The sequence below is a fragment of the Salmo salar genome, chromosome ssa03, assembly GCF_905237065.1.
Source record: "Salmo salar chromosome ssa03, Ssal_v3.1, whole genome shotgun sequence".
NCBI lineage: Eukaryota > Metazoa > Chordata > Actinopteri > Salmoniformes > Salmonidae > Salmo > Salmo salar.
In genome coordinates this window covers 101,306,905-101,330,593 of record NC_059444.1, presented here as the reverse complement: position 1 = coordinate 101,330,593, position 23,689 = coordinate 101,306,905, and the positions used below count along the sequence as shown (strand labels likewise).

At 50.8% G+C, this 23,689-nt stretch overlaps 1 protein-coding gene across 1 annotated transcript in view; it reads right to left on the bottom strand.

Moving 5' to 3' along the window:
• The window catches only part of rnf216 (ring finger protein 216), a 50,761-nt gene that overhangs the window by 11,846 nt on the left and 15,226 nt on the right, over positions 1-23,689 (bottom strand). The window contains exons 13-14 of the mRNA XM_045716092.1: positions 22,022-22,100; positions 5,472-5,569 (exon numbers count right to left, since the gene is read on the bottom strand). Of these exons, the coding sequence (XP_045572048.1) occupies positions 5,472-5,569; positions 22,022-22,100 (177 nt within the window). The remainder of the gene's footprint in view (positions 1-5,471; positions 5,570-22,021; positions 22,101-23,689) is intronic.

The window sequence follows — 23,689 nt, the reverse complement described above, 5'->3', positions numbered from 1 at the left end:
TACCTGCCGTCCCTCCACTCTAACCACTAGGCTACCTGCCTCTCCCCTCTAACCACCAGGCTGCCTGCCGCCCACCACTCTAACCACTAGGCTACCTGCCGTCCCTCCACTCTAACCACTAGGCTACCTGCCGTCCCTCCACTCTAACCACTAGGCTACCTGCCGTCCCTCCCCTCTAACCACTAGGCTACCTGCCGTCCCTCCACTGTAACCACTAGGCTACCTGCCGCCCCTCCCCTCTAACCACTAGGCTACCTGCCTCCCCCTCTAACCACTAGGCTACCTGCCGCCCCTCCACTCTAACCACTAGGCTACCTGCCTCCCCTCCACTCTAACCACTAGGCTACCTGCCGCCCCTCCACTCTAACCACTAGGCTACCTGCCGCCCCTCCACTCTAACCACTAGGCTACCTGCCGTCCCTCCACTCTAACCACTAGGCTACCTGCCGCCCCTCCACTCTAACCACTAGTCTACCTGCCGTCCCTCCACTCTAACCACTAGGCTACCTGCCTCCCCCCTCTAACCACTAGGCTACCTGCCGCCCCTCCACTCTAACCACTAGGCTACCTGCCTCTCCCCTCTAACCACTTGGCTACCTGCCTCCCCTCCACTCTAACCACTAGGCTACCTGCCGCCCCTCCACTCTAACCACTAGGCTACCTGCCGTCCCTCCACTCTAACCACTAGGCTACCTGCCTCCCCCTCTAACCACTAGGTTACCTGCCCCCCCTCTAACCACTAGGCTACCTGCCTCCCTCCACTCTAACCAGTAGGCTACCTGCCGCCCCTCCACTCTAACCACTAGGCTACCTGCCGCCCCTCCACTCTAACCACTAGTCTACCTGCCGTCCCTCCACTCTAACCACTAGGCTACCTGCCTCCCCACTCTAACCACTAGGCTACCTGCCGCCCCTCCACTCTAACCACTAGGCTACCTGCCGCCCCTCCACTCTAACCACTAGTCTACCTGCCGTCCCTCCACTCTAACCACTAGGCTACCTGCCGTCCCTCCCCTCTAACCACTAGGCTACCTGCCGTCCCTCCCCTCTAACCACTAGGCTACCTGCCGCCCTCCCTCTAACCACTAGGCTACCTGCCTCCCCTCCACTCTAACCACTAGGCTACCTGCCTCCCCTCCACTCTAACCACAGGCTACCTGCCGCCCCTCCACTCTAACCACTAGGCTACCTGCCTCCCCTCTAACCACTAGGCTACCTGCCGCCCCTCCACTCTAACCACTAGGCTACCTGCCTCTCCTCCACTCTAACCACTAGGCTACCTGCCGTCCCTCCCCTCTAACCACTAGGCTACCTGCCTCTCCCCTCTAACCACTAGGCTACCTGCCGCCCCTCCACTCTAACCACTAGGCTACCTGCCGTCCCTCCCCTCTAACCACTAGGCTACCTGCAGCCCCTCCACTCTAACCACTAGGCTACCTGCCGCCCCTCCACTCTAACCACTAGGCTACCTGCCGTCCCTCCACTCTAACCACTAGGCTACCTGCCTCCCCCTCTAACCACTAGGTTACCTGCCCCCCCCTCTAACCACTAGGCTACCTGCCTCCCCTCCACTCTAACCAGTAGGCTACCTGCCGCCCCTCCACTCTAACCACTAGGCTACCTGCCGCCCCTCCACTCTAACCACTAGTCTACCTGCCGTCCCTCCACTCTAACCACTAGGCTACCTGCCTCCCCCTCTAACCACTAGGCTACCTGCCGCCCCTCCACTCTAACCACTAGGCTACCTGCCGCCCCTCCACTCTAACCACTAGTCTACCTGCCGTCCCTCCACTCTAACCACTAGGCTACCTGCCGTCCCTCCCCTCTAACCACTAGGCTACCTGCCGTCCCTCCCCTCTAACCACTAGGCTACCTGCCGTCCCTCCCCTCTAACCACTAGGCTACCTGCCGCCCCTCCACTCTAACCACTAGGCTACCTGCCTCCCCTCCACTCTAACCACTAGGCTACCTGCCTCCCCTCCACTCTAACCACTAGGCTACCTGCCTCCCCTCCACTCTAACCACAGGCTACCTGCCGCCCCTCCACTCTAACCACTAGGCTACCTGCCTCCCCCTCTAACCACTAGGCTACCTGCCGCCCCTCCACTCTAACCACTAGGCTACCTGCCTCTCCCTCCACTCTAACCACTAGGCTACCTGCCATCCCTCCCCTCTAACCACTAGGCTACCTGCACCTCTCACCTCTAACCACTAGGCTACCTGCCGCCCCTCCCCTCTAACCACTAGGCTACCTGCAGCCCCTCCACTCTAACTACTAGGCTACCTGCCGTCCCTCCACTCTAACCACTAGGCTACCTGCCGTCCCTCCCCTCTAACCACTAGGCTACCTGCCGCCCCTCCCCTCTAACCACTAGGCTACCTGCCTCCCCTCTAACCACTAGGCTACCTGCCGCCCCTCCACTCTAACCACTAGGCTACCTGCCTCCCCTCCACTCTAACCAGTAGGCTACCTGCCGCCCCTCCACTCTAACCAGTAGGCTACCTGCCGCCCCTCCACTCTAACCACTAGTCTACCTGCCGTCCCTCCACTCTAACCACTAGTCTACCTGCCGTCCCTCCACTCTAACCACTAGGCTACCTGCCGCCCCCTCTAACCACTAGGCTACCTGCCGCCCCTCCACTCTAACCACTAGGCTACCTGCCTCTCCCCTCTAACCACTTGGCTACCTGCCTCCCCTCCACTCTAACCACTAGGCTACCTGCCGCCCCTCCACTCTAACCACTAGGCTACCTGCCGCCCCTCCACTCTAACCACTAGGCTACCTGCCTCCCCCTCTAACCACTAGGCTACCTGCCGCCCCTCCACTCTAACCACTAGGCTACCTGCCGTCCCTCCCCTCTAACCACTAGGCTACCTGTCCCTCCCCTCTAACCACTAGGCTACCTGCCGTCCCTCCACTCTAGCCACTAGGCTACCTGCCGCCCCTCCACTCTAGCCACTAGGCTACCTGCCTCTCCCCTCTAACCACTAGGCTACCTGCCTCTCCCCTCTAACCACTAGGCTACCTGCCGCCCCTCCACTCTAACCACTAGGCTACCTGCCGCCCCTACACTCTAACCACTAGGCTACCTGCCGTCCCTCCACTCTAACCACTAGGCTACCTGCCGTCCCTCCACTCTAACCACTAGGCTACCTGCCGTCCCTCCACTCTAACCACTAGGCTACCTGCCGTCCCTCCCCTCTAACCACTAGGCTACCTGCCGTCCCTCCCCTCTAACCACTAGGCTACCTGCCTCTCCCCTCTAACCACTAGGCTACCTGCCGCCCCTCCACTCTAACCACTAGGCTACCTGCCGTCCCTCCACTCTAACCACTAGGCTACCTGCCGTCCCTCCCCTCTAACCACTAGGCTACCTGCCGCCCCTACACTCTAACCACTAGGCTACCTGCCGTCCCTCCACTCTAACCACTAGGCTACCTGCCCCCCCTCCCCTCTAACCACTAGGCTACCTGCCGCCCCTCCACTCTAACCACTAGGCTACCTGCCTCCCCCTCTAACCACTAGGCTACCTGCCGTCCCTCCACTCTAACCACTAGGCTACCTGCCGTCCCTCCCCTCTAACCACTAGGCTACCTGTCCCTCCCCTCTAACCACTAGGCTACCTGCCGTCCCTCCACTCTAGCCACTAGGCTACCTGCCGCCCCTCCACTCTAGCCACTAGGCTACCTGCCTCTCCCCTCTAACCACTAGGCTACCTGCCTCTCCCCTCTAACCACTAGGCTACCTGCCGCCCCTCCACTCTAACCACTAGGCTACCTGCCGCCCCTACACTCTAACCACTAGGCTACCTGCCGTCCCTCCACTCTAACCACTAGGCTACCTGCCGTCCCTCCACTCTAACCACTAGGCTACCTGCCGTCCCTCCACTCTAACCACTAGGCTACCTGCCGTCCCTCCCCTCTAACCACTAGGCTACCTGCCGTCCCTCCCCTCTAACCACTAGGCTACCTGCCTCTCCCCTCTAACCACTAGGCTACCTGCCGCCCCTCCACTCTAACCACTAGGCTACCTGCCGTCCCTCCACTCTAACCACTAGGCTACCTGCCGTCCCTCCCCTCTAACCACTAGGCTACCTGCCGCCCCTACACTCTAACCACTAGGCTACCTGCCGTCCCTCCACTCTAACCACTAGGCTACCTGCCCCCCTCCCCTCTAACCACTAGGCTACCTGCCGCCCCTCCACTCTAACCACTAGGCTACCTGCCTCCCCCTCTAACCACTAGGCTACCTGCCGCCCCTCCACTCTAACCACTAGGCTACCTGCCGTCCCTCCACTCTAACCACTAGGCTACCTGCCGCCCCTCCCCTCTAACCACTAGGCTACCCTGCCGCCCCTCCACTCTAACCACTAGGCTACCTGCCGTCCCTCCACTCTAACCACTAGGCTACCTGCCGTCCCTCCCCTCTAACCACTAGGCTACCTGCCGCCCCTCCCCTCTAACCACTAGGCTACCCTGCCTCCCCTCCACTCTAACCACTAGGCTACCTGCCGCCCCTCCACTCTAACCACTAGGCTACCTGCCGTCCCTCCCCTCTAACCACTAGGCTACCTGCCGCCCCTCCCCTCTAACCACTAGGCTACCCTGCCGCCCCTCCACTCTAACCACTAGGCTACCTGCCCCCCCTCCACTCTAACCACTAGGCTACCCTGCAGGACGACAGTAGGTCTCTTGCGTAATGTGGGCCGTAGTAACAGGCATTGTGACAGGATGCACTCAGAACAGATCCTAGTATTTGGAACGGATACTTTCATCACTTTGGCAGAAGAAAAAAAAAAATGGCTTATCAGGGAAATTTCCCCGAATCTACTCATTTGAAAGGGGTGTCCACATACTGTTGTATATATAGTGTATGAAGGAGAGATGGTGAGGACCCCTCTCTCTGGTCAGGCACTTACAAGGCCACCTGCATGGACCATAATAATATATGAAGGGGAGATAGCAAAGACCCCCTCTCTCTCTGGTCAGGCATTTACAAGGTCACCCTCATGGTTTACATCAACATTAGAGAGAGAGAGGAAGGACCCCTTCTCTCTCTCTGGTCAGGCATTTACAAGGCCACCTGCATGGACCATAATAACATATGAAGGGGAGATGGCAAAGACCCCTCTCTCTCTCTGGTCAGGCACTTACAAGGTCACCATCATGGTTTACATCAACATTAGAGAGAGAGAGAGAAGGACCCCCTCTCTCTCTGGTCAGGCACTTACAAGGTCACCATCATGGTTTACATCAACATTAGAGAGAGAGAGAGAGGAAGGACCCGCTCTCTCTCTGGTCAGGCACTTACAAGGTCACCATCATGGTTTACATCAACATTAGAGAGAGAGAGAGAGGAAGGACCCCCCTCTCTCTCTGGTCAGGCACTTACAAGGTCACCATCATGGTTTACATCAACATTAGAGAGAGAGAGAGGAAGGACCCGCTCTCTCTCTGGTCAGGCACTTACAAGGCCACCCTCATGCGTATCTCATCTCGTTCCATGACCTGATCACATGACTTCCCAGCATGCTCCTTCCACTGGACACGGCACTTCCTGCAGCTCTCCTGGAGAGAGGGGGGGAGAGAGGGGGATTCGGTATAAACAGTAAAGTAGCTTCCAAGGTTTAGGTTACCCTAAATTAATATGTCACAGATGGTCACATGTTCTCCTACCCTCGTCTCAATCAAAACACAGGTTACACCATCCAACACACAGGTCACAACAGTGAGACTTGAGTGGGGAGGAGAGGAGAGGAGGAGAGGGGAGGGGAAAGGAAAGGAGGGGAGAGGAAAGGAGGAGAGGGGAGGGGAAAGGAAAGGAGGAGAGGGGAGGGGAGAGGAAAGGAGGAGAGGGGAGGGGAAAGGAAAGGAGGAGAGGGGAGGGGAGAGGAAAGGAGGAGAGGGGAGGGGAGAGGAAAGGAGGAGAGGGGAGGGGAAAGGAAAGGAGGAGAGGGGAGGGGAGAGGAAAGGAGGAGAGGGAAGGGGTGGGGAGAGGAGAGGGGTGGGGAAGGAGAGGGGGTGGGGAGAGGAAAGGAGGAGAGGGGAGGGGAGAGGAAAGGAGGAGAGGAGAGGGGTGGGGAGAGGAGAGAGGGGTGGGGAGAGGAGAGAGGGGTGGGGAGAGGAAAGGAGGAGAGGGGAGAGGAAAGGAGGAGAGGGGAGAGGAAAGGAGGAGAGGGGAGGGGAGAGGAAAGGAGGAGAGGGGAGGAAGGGAGAGAGGAGAGGAAAGGAGAGGAGGAAAGGAGAGGAGAGAGGGGTGGGGAGAGGAAAGGAGGATAGGGGAGGCGAGAGGAAGGGAGAGAGGAGAGGAAAGGAGAGGAGGAAAGGAGAGGGGAGGGGAGGAGAGGGGAGAGGAACTGAAAGGAGGAGAGGACAGAAAAGGAGAGGGTATCTCTTCCTAACCAGTGCACGGCTGGGTGGAGATTGTAAAGTAGAACCAGTGGAATGGTTTAAAAAGGGAGTTGTCTACCATGGCGATGTCCTAAACCAAGTGTTCCCTAGCAACTCTGCTACAGACAGCAGCATTTAGCATTGCTACTGCTGCTACCACTGCAGAGGCTGCCTCAAAGCACTGGCTAGCTGTGGCTCTGGGAGTGACTGAGTGTGTGTGTGAGCGAGAGAGAGGGAGAGAGAGACTGCAGCAGCAGAAGTGTGATCCCGTCCCTGACTGCGTTGTTGCCTAGTAACAGCATCTCCACCGGCCTCAACACGCTGAAGGACATCTGGGGGACACACGACACACCCAGTTTCATTAAGAAGTGCAACGATGTCGTCGTCCCCACAGTGACCGTACGTACGTACGTACGTACATATCCCAACCAGAAACCATGGATTTAAAGGCAACGTCCGCACTGAGCTAAACGGCTGCCGTTTTTAAAGGATCGGGACACTAATCCAGACGCTTAAAAGAAATCCCGCTACGCCCTTACCCTCCCGCTACGCCCTCACACTCCCGCCAGGCCCTCACACTCCCGCTCAGGCCCTCACACTCCCGCTACGCCCTCACACTCCCGCTAGGCCCTCACACTCCCGCTACGCCCTCACACTCCCGCTAGGCCCTCACACTCCCGCCAGGCCCTCACACTCCCGCTACGCCCTCACACTCCCGCCAGGCCCTCACACTCCCGCCAGGCCCTCACACTCCCGCTACGCCCTCACACTCCCGCTACGCCCTCACACTCCCGCTACGCCCTCACACTCCCGCTAGGCCCTCACACTCCCGCTAGGCCCCTCACACTCCCGCTAGGCCCCTCACACTCCCGCTAGGCCCTCACACTCCCGCTACGCCCTCACCGCCCTCACACTCCCGCTACGCCCTCACACTCCCGCTACGCCCTCACACTCCCGCTAGGCCCTCACACTCCCGCTACGCCCTCACACTCCCGCTACGCCCTCACACTCCCGCTACGCCCTCACACTCCCGCTACGCCCTCACACTCCCGCTACGCCCTCACACTCCCGCCAGGCCCTCACACTCCCGCTACGCCCTCACACTTGAACAAAAGGAACACCTAGGTGAGAATGCTGTTCATTGACTACAGCTCAGCGTTCAAATCAAATCAAATGTATTTGTCACATACACATGTTTAGCAGGTGTTAATGCGAGTGCAGTGAAATGCTTGTGCTTCTAGTTCCGACAGTGCAGTAATATCTAACATGTAATATAACCTAACAATTTCACAACAACTACCTTATACACACAAGTGTAAAGGAATGAATAAGAATATGTACATATAAATATATGGATGAGCGATGGCCGAACGGCATAGGCAAGATGCAGTAGATGGTATAGAGTACAGTATATACATATGAGATGAGTAATGTAGGGTATGTAAACATTATATAAAGTGGAATTGTTTAAAGTGGCTGTTCAACAACAGGATGTGCTCAGTCCCCTCCTGTACTCCCTTGCTCACCCACGACTACGTGGCCAGGCACGACTCCAACACCATCATTAAGTTTGCCGACTACACAACGGTGGTAAGCCTGATCACCGACGACGACGAAACAGCCTATAGGGGAGGAGGTCAAAGACCTGGCAAGTGTGGTGCCATGACAACAACCTCTCCCTCAACGTCAGCAAGACAAATGAGCTAAATCTACAGGAAACGGAGGTCTGAACACGCCCCCATTCACATCGAACAGGGCTGTAGTGGAGCAGGTTCCTCGCTGTTGAAAAGTGTTATGAAATGTAATGTCATGTAATATGTTTTTTTTATTGTATATAACTTCCTTAATGTTACAGGACCCCCAGAAGAAAAGCAGAGTAGCTGTTCCTCTGTTCAGAGAAGAGTCCCTCCCTGCCCATCTCCCCCCCCCCTGACAAATCTTAAATCTTTTTATTGGCCAGCCTGAGATATAGCTTTTTCTTTCGCAACTCTGCCTAGAAAGGCCAGCATCCCGGGGGTCGCCTCTTCACTGTTGCATTGTGGGTAGAAGGCTTGTAAAAGTAAACATTTCACTGTACAGTCTACACCGGGTTGTATTTAGCACGTATAAAAATAAAAATGTTTTTTGTCACACAGTAATCCTACGATCCTTTAACGACTGGTTGCCTGGTAACCCCAAACTAAGTCGCGATGTCACGACGTTCATATTTAAAATCCTAATTTTTTAGCAACAACTAGCATTAGTATCCCTGGTGACATCTCAACTCGTCGTTGGCTGCTGCTCCTCCCGCTTCGCCATCAAACCCCTGGAATTAATCCACAACGCCACAGGCTTCCAGTCGATGTCCTCGCTTTGCCATCAAACCCCTGGAATAATCTAAAATGCTACAGGCTTTCAGTCGAAGTTCACACCATGGTGCTTCACTACGAAGCGGCATGGGGATCTGACTCTACCTTCAGGCTATGCTCCAACCCTACACCCCTCCGTTCTGCCACCTCTGGTCTCCTGGCCCTCCCACCCCTACGGGACGGCAGCTCCAGCTCAGCCCAGTCCAAGCTCTTCTCTGTCCTGGCACCCCAATGGTGGAACCAGCTTCCTTCTGAAGCTAGGACAGCAGAGTCCATGTCCATCTTCCCTCCTGAAGCTAGGACAGCAGAGTCCCTGTCCATCTTCCCCCTGATGCTAGGACAGCAGAGTCCCTGTCCATCTTCCCCCCTGAAGCTAGGACAGCAGAGTCCCTGTCCATCTTCTTCCTGAAGCTAGGACAGCAGAGTCCCTGTCCATCTCCCCCCTGAAGCTAGGACAGCAGAGTCCCTGTCCATCTTCCCCCTGAAGCTAGGACAGCAGAGTCCCTGTCCATCTTCCCCCTGAAGCTAGGACAGCAGAGTCCCTGTCCATCTTCCCCCTGAAGCTAGGACAGCAGAGTCCCTGTCCATCTTCCCCCCTGAAGCTAGGACAGCAGAGTCCCTGTCCATCTTCCCCCTGAAGCTAGGACAGCAGAGTCCCTGTCCATCTGCCCCCCTGAAGCTAGGACAGCAGAGTCCCTGTCCATCTTCCCCCTGATGCTAGGACAGCAGAGTCCATGTCCATCTTCCCTCCTGAAGCTAGGACAGCAGAGTCCCTGTCCATCTTCCCCCTGATGCTAGGACAGCAGAGTCCCTGTCCATCTTCCCCCTGAAGCTAGGACAGCAGAGTCCCTGTCCATCTTCCCCCCTGAAGCTAGGACAGCAGAGTCCCTGTCCATCTTCCCTCCTGATGCTAGGACAGCAGAGTCCCTGTCCATCTTCCCCCTGAAGCTAGGACAGCAGAGTCCCTGTCCATCTGCCCCCCTGATGCTAGGACAGCAGAGTCCCTGTCCATCTGCCCCCCTGAAGCTAGGACAGCAGAGTCCCTGTCCATCTTCCCCCTGAAGCTAGGACAGCAGAGTCCCTGTCCATCTTCCCCCTGATGCTAGGACAGCAGAGTCCCTGTCCATCTTCCCCCTGATGCTAGGACAGCAGAGTCCCTGTCCATCTTCCCCCTGAAGCTAGGACAGCAGAGTCCCTGTCCATCTTCCCCCTGATGCTAGGACAGCAGAGTCCCTGTCCATCTTCCCCCTGATGCTAGGACAGCAGAGTCCCTGTCCATCTTCCCCCTGATGCTAGGACAGCAGAGTCCCTGTCCATCTTCCCCCTGATGCTAGGACAGCAGAGTCCCTGTCCATCTTCCCCCTGAAGCTAGGACAGCAGAGTCCCTGCCCATCTTCCCCCTGAAGCTAGGACAGCAGAGTCCCTGTCCATCTTCCCCCTGAAGCTAGGACAGCATAGTCCCTGTCCATCTTCCCCCTGAAGCTAGGACAGCAGAGTCCCTGTCCATCTTACCAAACGTCTGAAACCCTACCTCTTCAAAGAGTATATAAAATAATCTCACAGCCCCCCGTACCTCTTTATGTAGTGTTGTGTTATTTTTATTTTTAAATGATAGCTTTAGTAGTGGGTTAGCATTAGCCAGTTAGCTATAGAGCCTGTCTCCATGATAGCAGAACAGTGGGTTAGCATTAGCCAGTTAGCTATAGAGCCTGTCTCCATGATGGCAGAGCAGTGGGTTAGCATTAGCCAGTTAGCTATAGAGCCTGTCTCCATGATAGCTTTAGTAGAGCAGTGGGTTAGCATTAGCCAGTTAGCTATAGAGCCTGTCAACATGATAGCAGAGCAGTGGGTTAGCATTAGCCAGTTAGCTATAGAGCCTGTCTTCATGATAGCAGAGCAGTGGGTTAGCATTAGCCAGTTAGCTATAGAGCCTGTCTTCATGATAGCAGAGCAGTGGGTTAGCATTAGCTATAGAGCCTGTCTTCATGATAGCAGAGCAGTGGGTTAGCATTAGCTAAGACAGACAATAGGGAGGGAGAGAGGAGGAGTGGATGAATATAGACAGTGAAAGATCACACCCTTGAGGCAACAGCCAGAGGATGGGAGTGTGTGTGTGTGTGTGTGTGTGTGTGTGTGTGTGTGTGTGTGTGTGTGTGTGTGTGTGTGTGTGTGTGTGTGTGTGTGTGTGAGAGAGAGAGTGTGTGTATTCAGTGTGTCAGACTATGTATCCCTGCATTCTTGTCCAGTCATTTTCATTCATGCCGTCTCTCATCCTCTCCTCTGTTTCTGTTCTGATTTCCACTCCCTTCCCTTCCTCTCTGCAACAGGCTGCAACAGGCTGCAACAGGCTGCAACAGCCCTTATAAGGAAACAGAAGACTTTTACACACAATCTGATTGGGGGAGGAGCTGCTGTGGGTGTGACAGAGGGGAGGAGGGAGAGAGGGGAGTCTGGAATGAAATGTACTGTCAGAGCACATGGTCTGGGGAAAGGGGTGCTGTCAGAGCACATGGTCTGGGGAAAGGGGTACTGTCAGAGCACATGGTCTGGGGAAAGGGGTGCTGTTAGAGCACATGGTCTGGGGAAAGGGGTACTGTCAGAGCACATGGTCTGGGGAAAGGGGTGCTGTTAGAGCACATGGTCTGGGGAAAGGGGTGCTGTCAGAGCACATGGTCTGGGGAGGGGAAAGGGGTGCTGTCAGAGCACATGGTCTGGGGAAAGGGGTACTGTCAGAGCACATGGTCTGGGGAGGGGAAAGGGGTACTGTCAGAGCACATGGTCTGGGGAAAGGGGTGCTGTTAGGGCACATGGTCTGGGGAAAGGGGTGCTGTCAGAGCACATGGTCTGGGGAAAGGGGTGCTGTTAGAGCACATGGTCTGGGGAAAGGGGTGCTGTTAGAGCACATGGTCTGGGGAAAGGGGTGCTGTTAGAGCACATGGTCTGGGGAAAGGGGTGCTGTTAGAGCACATGGTCTGGGGAGGGGAAAGGGGTACTGTTAGAGCACATGGTCTGGGGAAAGGGGTGCTGTTAGAGCACATGGTCTGGGGAAAGGGGTGCTGTTAGAGCACATGGTCTGGGGAAAGGGGTGCTGTCAGAGCACATGGTCTGGGGAAAGGGGTGCTGTTAGAGCACATGGTCTGGGGAAAGGGGTGCTGTTAGAGCACATGGTCTGGGGAAAGGGGTGCTGTCAGAGCACATGGTCTGGGGAAAGGGGTGCTGTTAGAGCACATGGTCTGGGGAGGGGAAAGGGGTGCTGTCAGAGCACATGGTCTGGGGAGGGGAAAGGGGTGCTGTCAGAGCACATGGTCTGGGGAGGGGAAAGGGGTGCTGTCAGAGCACATGGTCTGGGGAGGGGAAAGGGGTGCTGTTAGAGCACATGGTCTGGGGAGGGGAAAGGGGTGCTGTTAGAGCACATGGTCTGGGGAAAGGGGTGCTGTTAGAGCACATGGTCTGGGGAGGGGAAAGGGGTGCTGTCAGAGCACATGGTCTGGGGAGGGGAAAGGGGTGCTGTTAGAGCACATGGTCTGGGGAAAGGGGTGCTGTTAGAGCACATGGTCTGGGGAAAGGGGTGCTGTTAGAGCACATGGTCTGGGGAGGGGAAAGGGGTGCTGTCAGAGCACATGGTCTGGGGAAAGGGGTGCTGTTAGAGCACATGGTCTGGGGAGGGGAAAGGGGTGCTGTTAGAGCACATGGTCTGGGGAAAGGGGTGCTGTTAGAGCACATGGTCTGGGGAGGGGAAAGGGGTGCTGTCAGAGCACATGGTCTGGGGAGGGGAAAGGGGTACTGTTAGAGCACATGGTCTGGGGAGGGGAAAGGGGTGCTGTCAGAGCACATGGTCTGGGGAGGGGAAAGGGGTGCTGTTAGAGCACATGGTCTGGGGAAAGGGGTGCTGTCAGAGCACATGGTCTGGGGAGGGGAAAGAGGTACTGTTAGAGCACATGGTCTGGGGAGGGGAAAGGGGTACTGTTAGAGCACATGGTCTGGGGAAAGGGGTGCTGTTAGAGCACATGGTCTGGGGAAAGGGGTGCTGTTAGAGCACATGGTCTGGGGAAAGGGGTGCTGTTAGAGCACATGGTCTGGGGAAAGGGGTGCTGTTAGAGCACATGGTCTGGGGAGGGGAAAGGGGTGCTGTTAGAGCACATGGTCTGGGGAAAGGGGTACTGTTAGAGCACATGGTCTGGGGAAAGGGGTGCTGTTAGAGCACATGGTCTGGGGAAAGGGGTGCTGTTAGAGCACATGGTCTGGGGAAAGGGGTACTGTTAGAGCACATGGTCTGGGGAGGGGAAAGGGGTGCTGTCAGAGCACATGGTCTGGGGAGGGGAAAGGGGTGCTGTCAGAGCACATGGTCTGGGGAGGGGAAAGGGGTGCTGTCAGAGCACATGGTCTGGGGAGGGGAAAGGGGTGCTGTTAGAGCACATGGTCTGGGGAAAGGGGTACTGTCAGAGCACATGGTCTGGGGAAAGGGGTGCTGTTAGAGCACATGGTCTGGGGAGGGGAAAGGGGTGCTGTCAGAGCACATGGTCTGGGGAAAGGGGTGCTGTTAGAGCACATGGTCTGGGGAGGGGAAAGGGGTGCTGTCAGAGCACATGGTCTGGGGAGGGGAAAGAGGTACTGTTAGAGCACATGGTCTGGGGAAAGGGGAAAGGGGTGCTGTCAGAGCACATGGTCTGGGGAGGGGAAAGGGGTGCTGTCAGAGCACATGGTCTGGGGAGGGGAAAGGGGTGCTGTTAGAGCACATGGTCTGGGGAAAGGGGAAAGGGGTGCTGTCAGAGCACATGGTCTGGGGAGGGGAAAGGGGTGCTGTCAGAGCACATGGTCTGGGGAAAGGGGTGCTGTTAGAGCACATGGTCTGGGGAAAGGGGTGCTGTTAGAGCACATGGTCTGGGGAAAGGGGTGCTGTTAGAGCACATGGTCTGGGGAAAGGGGTGCTGTTAGAGCACATGGTCTGGGGAAAGGGGTGCTGTTAGAGCACATGGTCTGGGGGAAAGGGGTGCTGTTAGAGCACATGGTCTGGGGAAAGGGGTGCTGTTAGAGCACATGGTCTGGGGAAAGGGGTGCTGTTAGAGCACATGGTCTGGGGAAAGGGGTACTGTTAGAGCACATGGTCTGGGGAAAGAGGTACTGTTAGAGCACATGGTCTGGGGGAAAGAGGTACTGTTAGAGCACATGGTCTGGGGAAAGGGGTGCTGTTAGAGCACATGGTCTGGGGAGGGGAAAGGGGTGCTGTTAGAGCACATGGTCTGGGGAAAGGGGTGCTGTCAGAGCACATGGTCTGGGGAGGGGAAAGAGGTACTGTTAGAGCACATGGTCTGGGGAAAGGGGTGCTGTTAGAGCACATGGTCTGGGGAGGGGAAAGGGGTGCTGTTAGAGCACATGGTCTGGGGAAAGGGGTGCTGTTAGAGCACATGGTCTGGGGAAAGGGGTGCTGTTAGAGCACATGGTCTGGGGAAAGGGGTGCTGTTAGAGCACATGGTCTGGGGAAAGGGGTGCTGTTAGAGCACATGGTCTGGGGAAACACACCCAGATATACTACTGAAGTGTGTGTGAAGCCTCACACATACAGTCATGTTGACAGCTGCAGCAACTAACACACACACACACACACACACACACACACACACACACACACACACACACACACACACACACACACACACACACACACACACACACAGTTCAAACTATTATTATTATTTAACCTTTTATTTAACTAGGTAAGTCAGTTAAGAACAAATTCTTATTTTCAATGACAGCCTACCAGGGAACAGTGGGTTAACTGCCTTGTTCAGGGGGCAGAACGACAGATTTATACCTTGTCAGCTCGGGGGATTTGATCTAGCAACCTTTCCGGTTACAAGCCCAACGCTCTAACTAACCACTAGGCTAACTGCCGCCCCACAAATCTCATAACCACATGTGGAAAACAGTGTGTGTGTGTGTGTGTGTGTGTGTGTGTGTGTCAGTCGGTCAGACAGAAACGAGGGAAGAGAATCTGGGTCAAACATGATCTGAAACACATTTGACATGGAAGGAAAATTGGTTTCAGCCAATGGGAGGGCAGGATTAGAAGGGGCAGGGCATGAGAGTAGTATTGAGCCAGGGGGACCCCCCTCCAGTCATTCATTTGGGAACAGCTCGTCACCTTCTCTTCCTCATTAGTGATGCAGTGAATTTTACTAGATGAAAACGGTCCCGTGTGGCTCAGTTGGTAGAGCATGGTGTTTGCAACACCAGGGTTTTGGGTTCGATTCCCACGGGGGACCAGTACGGGGAAGAATTTTTTTTTTAATGAAATGTATGCATTCACTACTGTAAGTCGCTCTGGATAAGAGCGTCTGCTAAATGACTAAAATGTAAATGTAAAACCCCAAAATGAGTATTACATCCTGGCATTTAAAGCCCTCCACTATCTATCTACATGTCACATACTATAAAACGTTATATATTCACATTACCAAAACGCCTACTATTAAGAACACAAGTATGGGTATTCAGACTGTGTGTCTGTGTGTGTGAACTTAGCCCCAGGAATGCAGTGTGACACACTGAGGAGGAGGAGGAAGAGACGGACTGAGGAAGACTAGATCAGTCATGGAGCTCTGTCTCCATCTACAGGACAGAGGAGAGAACGACAGGACAGAGAGGAGAGAACTACAGGACAGAGAGGAGAGAACTACAGGACAGAGAGGAGAGAACTACAGGACAGAGAGGAGAGAACTACAGGACAGAGAGGAGAGAACTACAGGACAGAGAGGAGAAAACTACAGGACAGAGAGGAGAAAACTACAGGACAGAGAGGAGAAAACTACAGGACAGAGAGGAGAAAACTACAGGACAGAGAGGAGAGAACTACAGGACAGAGAGGAGAGAACTACAGGACAGAGAGGAGAGAACTACAGGACAGAGAGGAGAGAACTACAGGACAGAGAGGAGAGAACTACAGGACAGAGAGGAGAGAACTACAGGACAGAGAGGAGAGAACTACAGGACAGAGAGGAGAGAACTACAGGACAGAGAGGAGAGAACTACAGGACAGAGAGGAGAGAACTACAGGACAGAGAGGAGAGAACTACAGGACAGAGAGGAGAGAACTACAGGACAGAGAGGAGAGAACTACAGGACAGAGAGGAGAGAACTACAGGACAGAGAGGAGAGAACTACAGGACAGAGAGGAGAGAACTACAGGACAGAGAGGAGAGAACTACAGGACAGAGAGGAGAGAACTACAGGACAGAGAGGAGAGAACTACAGGACAGAGAGGAGAGAACTACAGGACAGAGAGGAGAGAACTACAGGACAGATCATCTACAGTTGAAGTCAGAAGTTTACATACACTTAGGTTGGAGTCATTAAAACTCGTTTTTCAACCACTCCACAAATGTATTATTAACAAACTATAGTTTTGGCAAGTCGGTTAGGACATCTACTTTGTGCATGACACAAGTCCTTTTTACAACAATTGTTTACAGACAGATTATTTCACTTAAATCACAATACCAGTGGGTCAGAAGTTTACATACACTAAGTTGACTGTGCCTTTAAAATTACAGAAAATGATGTCACGGCTTTAGAAGCTTCTGATAGGCTAATTGACATTATTTGAGTCAATTGAAGGTTTACCTGTGGATGTATTTCAAGGCCTACCTTCAAACTCAGTGCCTCTTTGCTTGACATCATGGGAAAATCAAAAGAAATCAGCCAAGACCAAAAAATTGTAGGCCTCCACAAGTCTGGTTCATCCTTGGGAGCAATTTCCAAATGCCTGAAGGTACCACGTTCATCTGTACAAACAATAGTACGTAAGTATAAACACCATGGGACCACGCAGCCGTCATACCGCTCTGGAAGGAGACTCGCTCTGTCTCCTAGAGATTAACTTACTTTGGTGCAAATCAATCCCAGAACAACAGCAAAGGACCTTGTGAAGATGCTGGAGGAAACAGGTACAAAAGTATCTATATCCACAGTAAAACGAGTCCTATAATCGACATAACCTGAAAGGCCGCTCAGCAAGGAAGAAGCCACTGCTCCAAAACCACCAGAAAAAAGCCAGACTACGGTTTGCAACTGCACATGGGGACAAAGACTGTACTTTTTGGAGAAATGTCCTCTGGTCTGATGAAACAGAAATAGAACTGTTTGGCCATAATGACCATCGTTATGTTTGGAGGAAAAAGGGGGAGGCTTTGCAAGCCGAAGAACACCATCCCAACCGTGAAGCACGGGGGTGGCAGCATCATGTTGTGGGGGTGCTTTGCTGCAGGAGGGACTGGTGCACCTCACAAAATAGATGGCATCATGAGGGAGGAAAATGATGTGGATATATTGAAGCAACATCTCAAGACATCAGTCAGGAAGTTAAAGCTTGGTCGCAAATGGGTCTTCCAAATGGACAATGACTCAAGAATACTTCCAAAGTTGTGGCAAAATGGCTTAAGGACAACAAAGTCAAGGTATTGGAGTGGCCATCACAAAGCCCTGACCTCAATCCTATAGAAAATGTGTGGGCAGAACTGAAAAACGTGTTCGAGCAAGGAGGCCTACAAACCTGACTCAGTTACACCAGCTATGTCAGGAGGAATGGGCCAAAATTCACCCAACTTATTGTGGGAAGCTTGTGGAAGGCTACCCGAAACGTTTGACCCAAGTTAAACAATTTAAAAGGCAATGCTACCAAATACTAATTGAGTGCATGTAAACTTCTGACCCACTGGGAATGTGATGAAAGAAATAAAAGCTGAAATAAATAATTCTCTCTACTATTATTCTGACATTTCACATTCTTAAAATAAAGTGGTGATCCTAACTGACCTAAGAAAGGGAATTTTTACTAGGATTAAATGTCAGGAATTGTGAAAAACTGAGTTTAAATGTATTTGGCTAAGGTGTATGTAAACTTCCGACTTCAAATGTATAAGGACTCCCACATCACTGTAGTCGGCTTCAGGAGACACACTAAACTCTCTGATGTCCTGCACAAGCTAAATTACTCTGAATTCATTACTTTAGGAGATTTAAACTGGGACATGCTTACATCTGTATCATGCATCCTCCTCTGTCTTACAGAGACTGGGGTTTATTATGGATCCCCATTAGTTCCTGTCAAGGCAGCAGCTACTCTTCCTGGGGTTTATTATGGATCCCCGTTAGTTCCTGCCAAGGCAGCAGCTACTCTTCCTGGGGTTTATTATGGTTCCCCCTTAGTTCCTGCCAAGGCAGCAGCTACTCTTCCTGGGGTTTATTATGGATCCCCGTTAGTTCCTGCCAAGGCAGCAGCTACTCTTCCTGGGGTCCAGAAACATGAAGGCAGGTATGTAGAATTCTATTACATTACATAACACTTATCACAATACATTAAGTGTGTTACCTCAGACCACACAAGAGGTTGACCGATTAATCGGAATGGCCGATTAATTAGGGCCGATTTCAAGTTTTCATAACAATCGGAAATCGGTATTTTTGGAGCCGATTTGGCCTGGTTTATTTTTTTATATATTTTTTTCTTCCTTTATTTAACCAGGCAAGTCAGTTAAGAACACATTCTTATTTTCAATGACGGCCTAGGAACGGTGGGTTAACTGCCTTGTTCAGGGGCAGAACGACAGATTTTTACCTTGTCAGCTCGGGGATTCAATCTTGCAACCTTACGGTTAACTAGTCCAACTCTCAAACCACCTGCTTTACATTGCACTCCACGAGGAGCCTGCCTGTTACGCGAATGCAGTAAGAAGCCAAGGTAAGTTGCTAGCTAGCATTAAACGTATCTTATAAAACACAATCAATCATAATCACTAGTTAACTACACATGGTTGATGATATTACTAGTTTATCTAGCCTGTCCTGCGTTGCATATAATCGCTTAGGTACACGTTGCTCCAACCATAAACATCACTGCCTTTCTTAAAATCAATACACAAGTATATATTTTTAAACCTGCATATTTAGTTAATATTGCCTGCTAACATTCATTTCTTTTAACGAGGGAAAATGTGTCACTTCTCTTGCAAACAGAGTCAGGGTATATGCAGCAGTTTGGGCCGCCTGGCTCGTTGCGAACTGTGAAGACTATTTCTTCCTAACAAAGACAGCCGACTTCGCCAAACGGGAGGTGATTTAACAAAAGCGCATTTGCGAAAAAAGCACAATCGTTGCACGACTGTACCGAACCATAAACATCAACGCCTTTCTTAAAATCAATACACAGAAGTATATATTTTTAAACCTGCATATTTAGCTAAAAGAAATCCAGGTTAGCAGGCAATATTAACCAGGTGAAATTGTGTCATTTTGCATTCATTGCACGCAGAGTCAGGGTACATGCAACAGTTTGGGCCGCCTGGCTCGTTGCAAACTAATTTGCCAGAATTATGACATACCATTGAAGGTTGTGCAATGTAACAGGAATATTTAGACTTAGGGATGCCACCCGTTAGATAGAATACGGAACGGTTCCGTATTTCACTGACAGAAAAAAACGTTTTGTTTTCGAGATGATAGTTTCCGGATTCGACCATATTAATGACCTAAGGCTCGTATTTCTGTGTGTTATTATGTTATAATTAAGTCTATGATTTGATAGAGCAGTCTGACTGAGCGATGGTAGGCAGCAGCAGGCTCGTAAGCGTTCATTCAAACAGCACTTTAGTGCGTTTTGCCAGCAGCCCTTCGCAATGCTTCAAGCATTGCGCTGTTTATGACTTCAAGCCTATCAACTCCCGAGATTAGGCTGGTGTAACCGATGTGAAATGGCTAGCTAGTTAGCAGGTGCGCGCTAATAGCGTTTCAAACGTCACTCGCTCTGAGACTTGGAGTAGTTGTTCCCCTTGCTCTACATGGGTAACGCTGCTTCGAGGGTGGCTGTTGTCGATGTGTTCCTGGTTCGAGCCCAGGTAGGAGCGAGGAGAGGGACGGAAGCTATATTGTTACACTGGCAATACTAAAGTGCCTATAAGAACATCCAATAGTCAAAGGTATATGAAATACAAATCGTATAGAGAGAAATAGTCCTATAATAACTACAACCTAAAACTTCTTACCTGGGAATATTGAAGACTCATGTTAAAAGGAACCACCAGCTTTCATATCTTCTCATGTTCTGAGTAAGGAACTTAAACGTCAGCTTTATTACATGGCACATATTGCACTTTTACTTTCTTCTCCAACACTTTGTTTTTTGCATTATTTAAACCAAATTGAGCATGTTTCATAATTTATTTGAGGCTAAATTGATTTTATTGATGTATTATATTAAGTTAAAATAAGTGTTCATTCAGTATTGTTGTAATTGTCATTATTACAAATAAAACTTATTTTTTAATATATATTTTTTTAAATTGGCCGATTAATCGGTACCGGCGTTTTTTGGTCCTCCAATAATCGGTATCGGTGTTGAAAAATCATAATCGGTCGACCTCTAGACCACATATCTACAATACATTAAGTGTGTTACCTCAGAACACTACTACCACATATCTACAATAGAAAATCCATGTGTACACGTGTGTGTGTGTTATCATGTGTCTGTACCTTTGTGTGTGTCTCTTCACAGTCCCCGCTGTTCCATAAGGTGTATTTTGATGTTTTGTAGATCTGATTCTCCTGCTGTCATCAGTTACCGGATGTGGAATAGAGTTCCATGTAGTCATGGCTCTATGTGGTACTGTGGCGCCTCCCATAGTCTGTTCTGGACTTGGGGACTGTGAAGAGACCTCTGGTGCCATGTCTTGTGGGGTATGCATGGGTGTCTGAGCTGCGTGCCAGTAGTTTAAACAGACCTCTGGTGGCATGTCTTGTGGGGTATGTATGGGTGTCTGAGCTGTGTGCCAGTAGTTTAAACAGACCTCTGGTGGCATGTCTTGTGGGGTATGTATGGGTGTCTCTGAGCTGTGTGCCAGTAGTTTAAACAGACAGCTCGTTGATTTCAACATGTCAATACCTCTCATAAATACAAGTAGTGATGAAGTCAATCTCTCCTCCACTTTGAGCCAGGAGAGATTGACATGTATATTATTAATGTTTGTTCTCTGTGTACATCTAAGGGCCAGCCCTGCTGCCCTGTTCTGAGACAATTTTACATTTGTGGCACCTGACCACACGACTGAACAGTAGTCCAGGCGTGACAAAACTAGGGCCTGTAGGACCTGCCTTGTTGATAGTGTTGTTAAGAAGGTAGAAACTAGGGCCTGTAGGACCTGCCTTGTTGATAGTGTTGTTAAGAAGGTAGAAACTAGGGCCTGTAGGACCTGCCTTGTTGATAGTGTTGTTAAAGGTAGAAACTAGGGCCTGTAGGACCTGCCTTGTTGATAGTGTTGTTAAGAAGGTAGAAACTAGGGCCTGTAGGACCTGCCTTGTTGATAGTGTTGTTAAGAAGGTAGAAACTAGGGCCTGTAGGACCTGCCTTGTTGATAGTGTTGTTAAGGTAGAAACTAGGGCCTGTAGGACCTGCCTTGTTGATAGTGTTGTTAAGAAGGTAGAAACTAGGGCCTGTAGGACCTGCCTTGTTGATAGTGTTGTTAAGAAGATATAAACTAGGACCTGCCTTGTTGATAGTGTTGTTAAGGTAGAAACTAGGGCCTGTAGGACCTGCCTTGTTGATAGTGCTGTTGAGAAGGTAGAAACTAGGGCCTGTACGACCTGCCTTGTTGATAGTGTTGTTAAGAAGGTAGAAACTAGGGCCTGTAGGACCTGCCTTGTTGATAGTGTTGTTAAGAAGGTAGAAACTAGGGCCTGTAGGACCTGCCTTGTTGATAGTGCTGTTGAGAAGGTAGAAACTAGGGCCTGTAGGACCTGCCTTGTTGATAGTGTTGTTAAGAAGGTAGAAACTAGGACCTGCCTTGTTGATAGTGCTGTTAAGAAGGTAGAAACTAGGGCCTGTAGGACCTGCCTTGTTGATAGTGTTGTTAAGAAGGTAGAAACTAGGGCCTGTAGGACCTGCCTTGTTGATAGTGTTGTTAAGAAGGTAGAAACTAGGGCCTGTAGGACCTGCCTTGTTGATAGTGTTGTTAAGAAGGTAGAGCAGCGCTTTATTATGGACAGACTTCTCCCCATCTTAGCTACTGTTGTATCAATATGTTTTTAACCAGGACAGTTTTACAATCCAGGGTAGCTCCAAGTAGTTTAGTCACCTCAATTTCCACATTATTCATTACGAGATGTAGTTAAGGTTCAGGGTTGAAGTGAATGATGTGGATGGCTGTAGATAACGTAGCCAATTTGTTTCATCTCACGTGATTTTATTTCCTCGACTAAAAAAGGACAGTATCCTACAATTGCGTCAACTCACCTTCCGACAGCGAGGGTTGGGACAGCTGAACAGAGACACACCTTTATCCAACAACGCTGGGAAGTTACAGGACGGACAACTGGAGATAGAAAAAAAAGACAGTTATAGACCGAGCAGGTCAAGAACATTCTAGAAACCATTTCCGTAACACACAGACAGACAGCAGGAGAGTCATATCAACAGAGATCCTATTAATAAAATGACTAGACTGGTTTTATCATAAACACTTCAGAGTTCCAGAACGGGCTGAAAACGGCAGCCATCTTGGTCAGGGAGAAATCCAAACCAGTCTAATTTGGAATGAGTGACAGTAGAGGTAAGAAACACAGATTTTTTACTACGCAGCGAAATAAAAAAGTAAGGCATTTGATATCAGAACATAATTATAATCAAATCTAAAATACTATTTAGAATGAGGAGGAAAGCTTGTGTTTTTGTTTTCTCCTAATTATTCTCTTCTCTTATGATTCACGTTTCGACCACCATGTTTAAATAAACATCTTCATTTTTGCTTTGAAGCCTCAGTTTTGGATGAATTCATTTTTTTTTTTTTGACAGAGGCTCTTTCAGAAACCTAAAATATTGTCCTAATTTGTAAATTCAGTTTATATGGGTTTTATACACATTTTTTTCTGTATAAAATAGCCTCTAAACAAATATATGTAAAACAGACCACAAAACGTCTACATTTGAGTTTTCTTGGACAGCTGTGAGTGCTGTTATATGATACAATATCAGTACTTGTTGCGTTTCCAACTGTCTAAAGGCTGGTTTATAGTCCGTCTATCGACATGTCTCTAGAACATTCTGTTGTCGTCCGACTGTCTAAAGGCTGGTTCATAGTCCGTCCATCGCCACGTCTCTAGAACATTCTGTTGTCGTCCGACTGTCTAAAGGCTGGTTTATAGTCCGTCCATCGCCATGTCTCTAGAACATTCTGTTGTCGTCCGACTGTCTAAAGGCTGGTTTATAGTCCTATCGACATGTCTCTAGAACATTCTGTTGTCGTCTCTAGAACATTCTATTGTCGTCTCTAGAACATTCTATCGTCGTCTCTAGAACATTCTGTCGTCGTCTCTAGAACATTCTGTCGTCGTCTCTAGAACATTCTGTCGTCGTCTCTAGAACATTCTGTCGTCGTCTCTAGAACATTCTGTCGACGTCTCTAGAACATTCTGTCGTCGTCTCTAGAACATTCTGTCGACGTCTCTAGAACATTCTGTCGACGTCTCTAGAACATTCTGTCGTCGTCTCTAGAACATTCTGTCGTCGTCTCTAGAACATTCTGTCGTCGTCTCTAGAACATTCTGTCGTCATCCGACATCCAAAACTTGTCGCTGTCGTTGTGAAAAACTCTAAACAAAAGGACAGCCTCTGTATGACAACGTAGCGAGCCACGGTAACTAAAAGCACCTTCCTAAACAATGTTTATTTTTATTGATAGCTAGTTAGCTAGGTGACTAGCCAGTTTAAAAAAAAATAACGACCAGACTTTATAACTGACCAAATCTTAAATAACTTTAGCTAACTTTTGATTAATTATTATAAAAAGGCAAATAAACCCACATCGTCATTATTTACAAAGTAATGGGCGATCTTACAGAAAATATCTGACTGCCACAGACTAAATAAAAAAAGCAGGTCGTATCAAAACCAGAGAATTGTAAA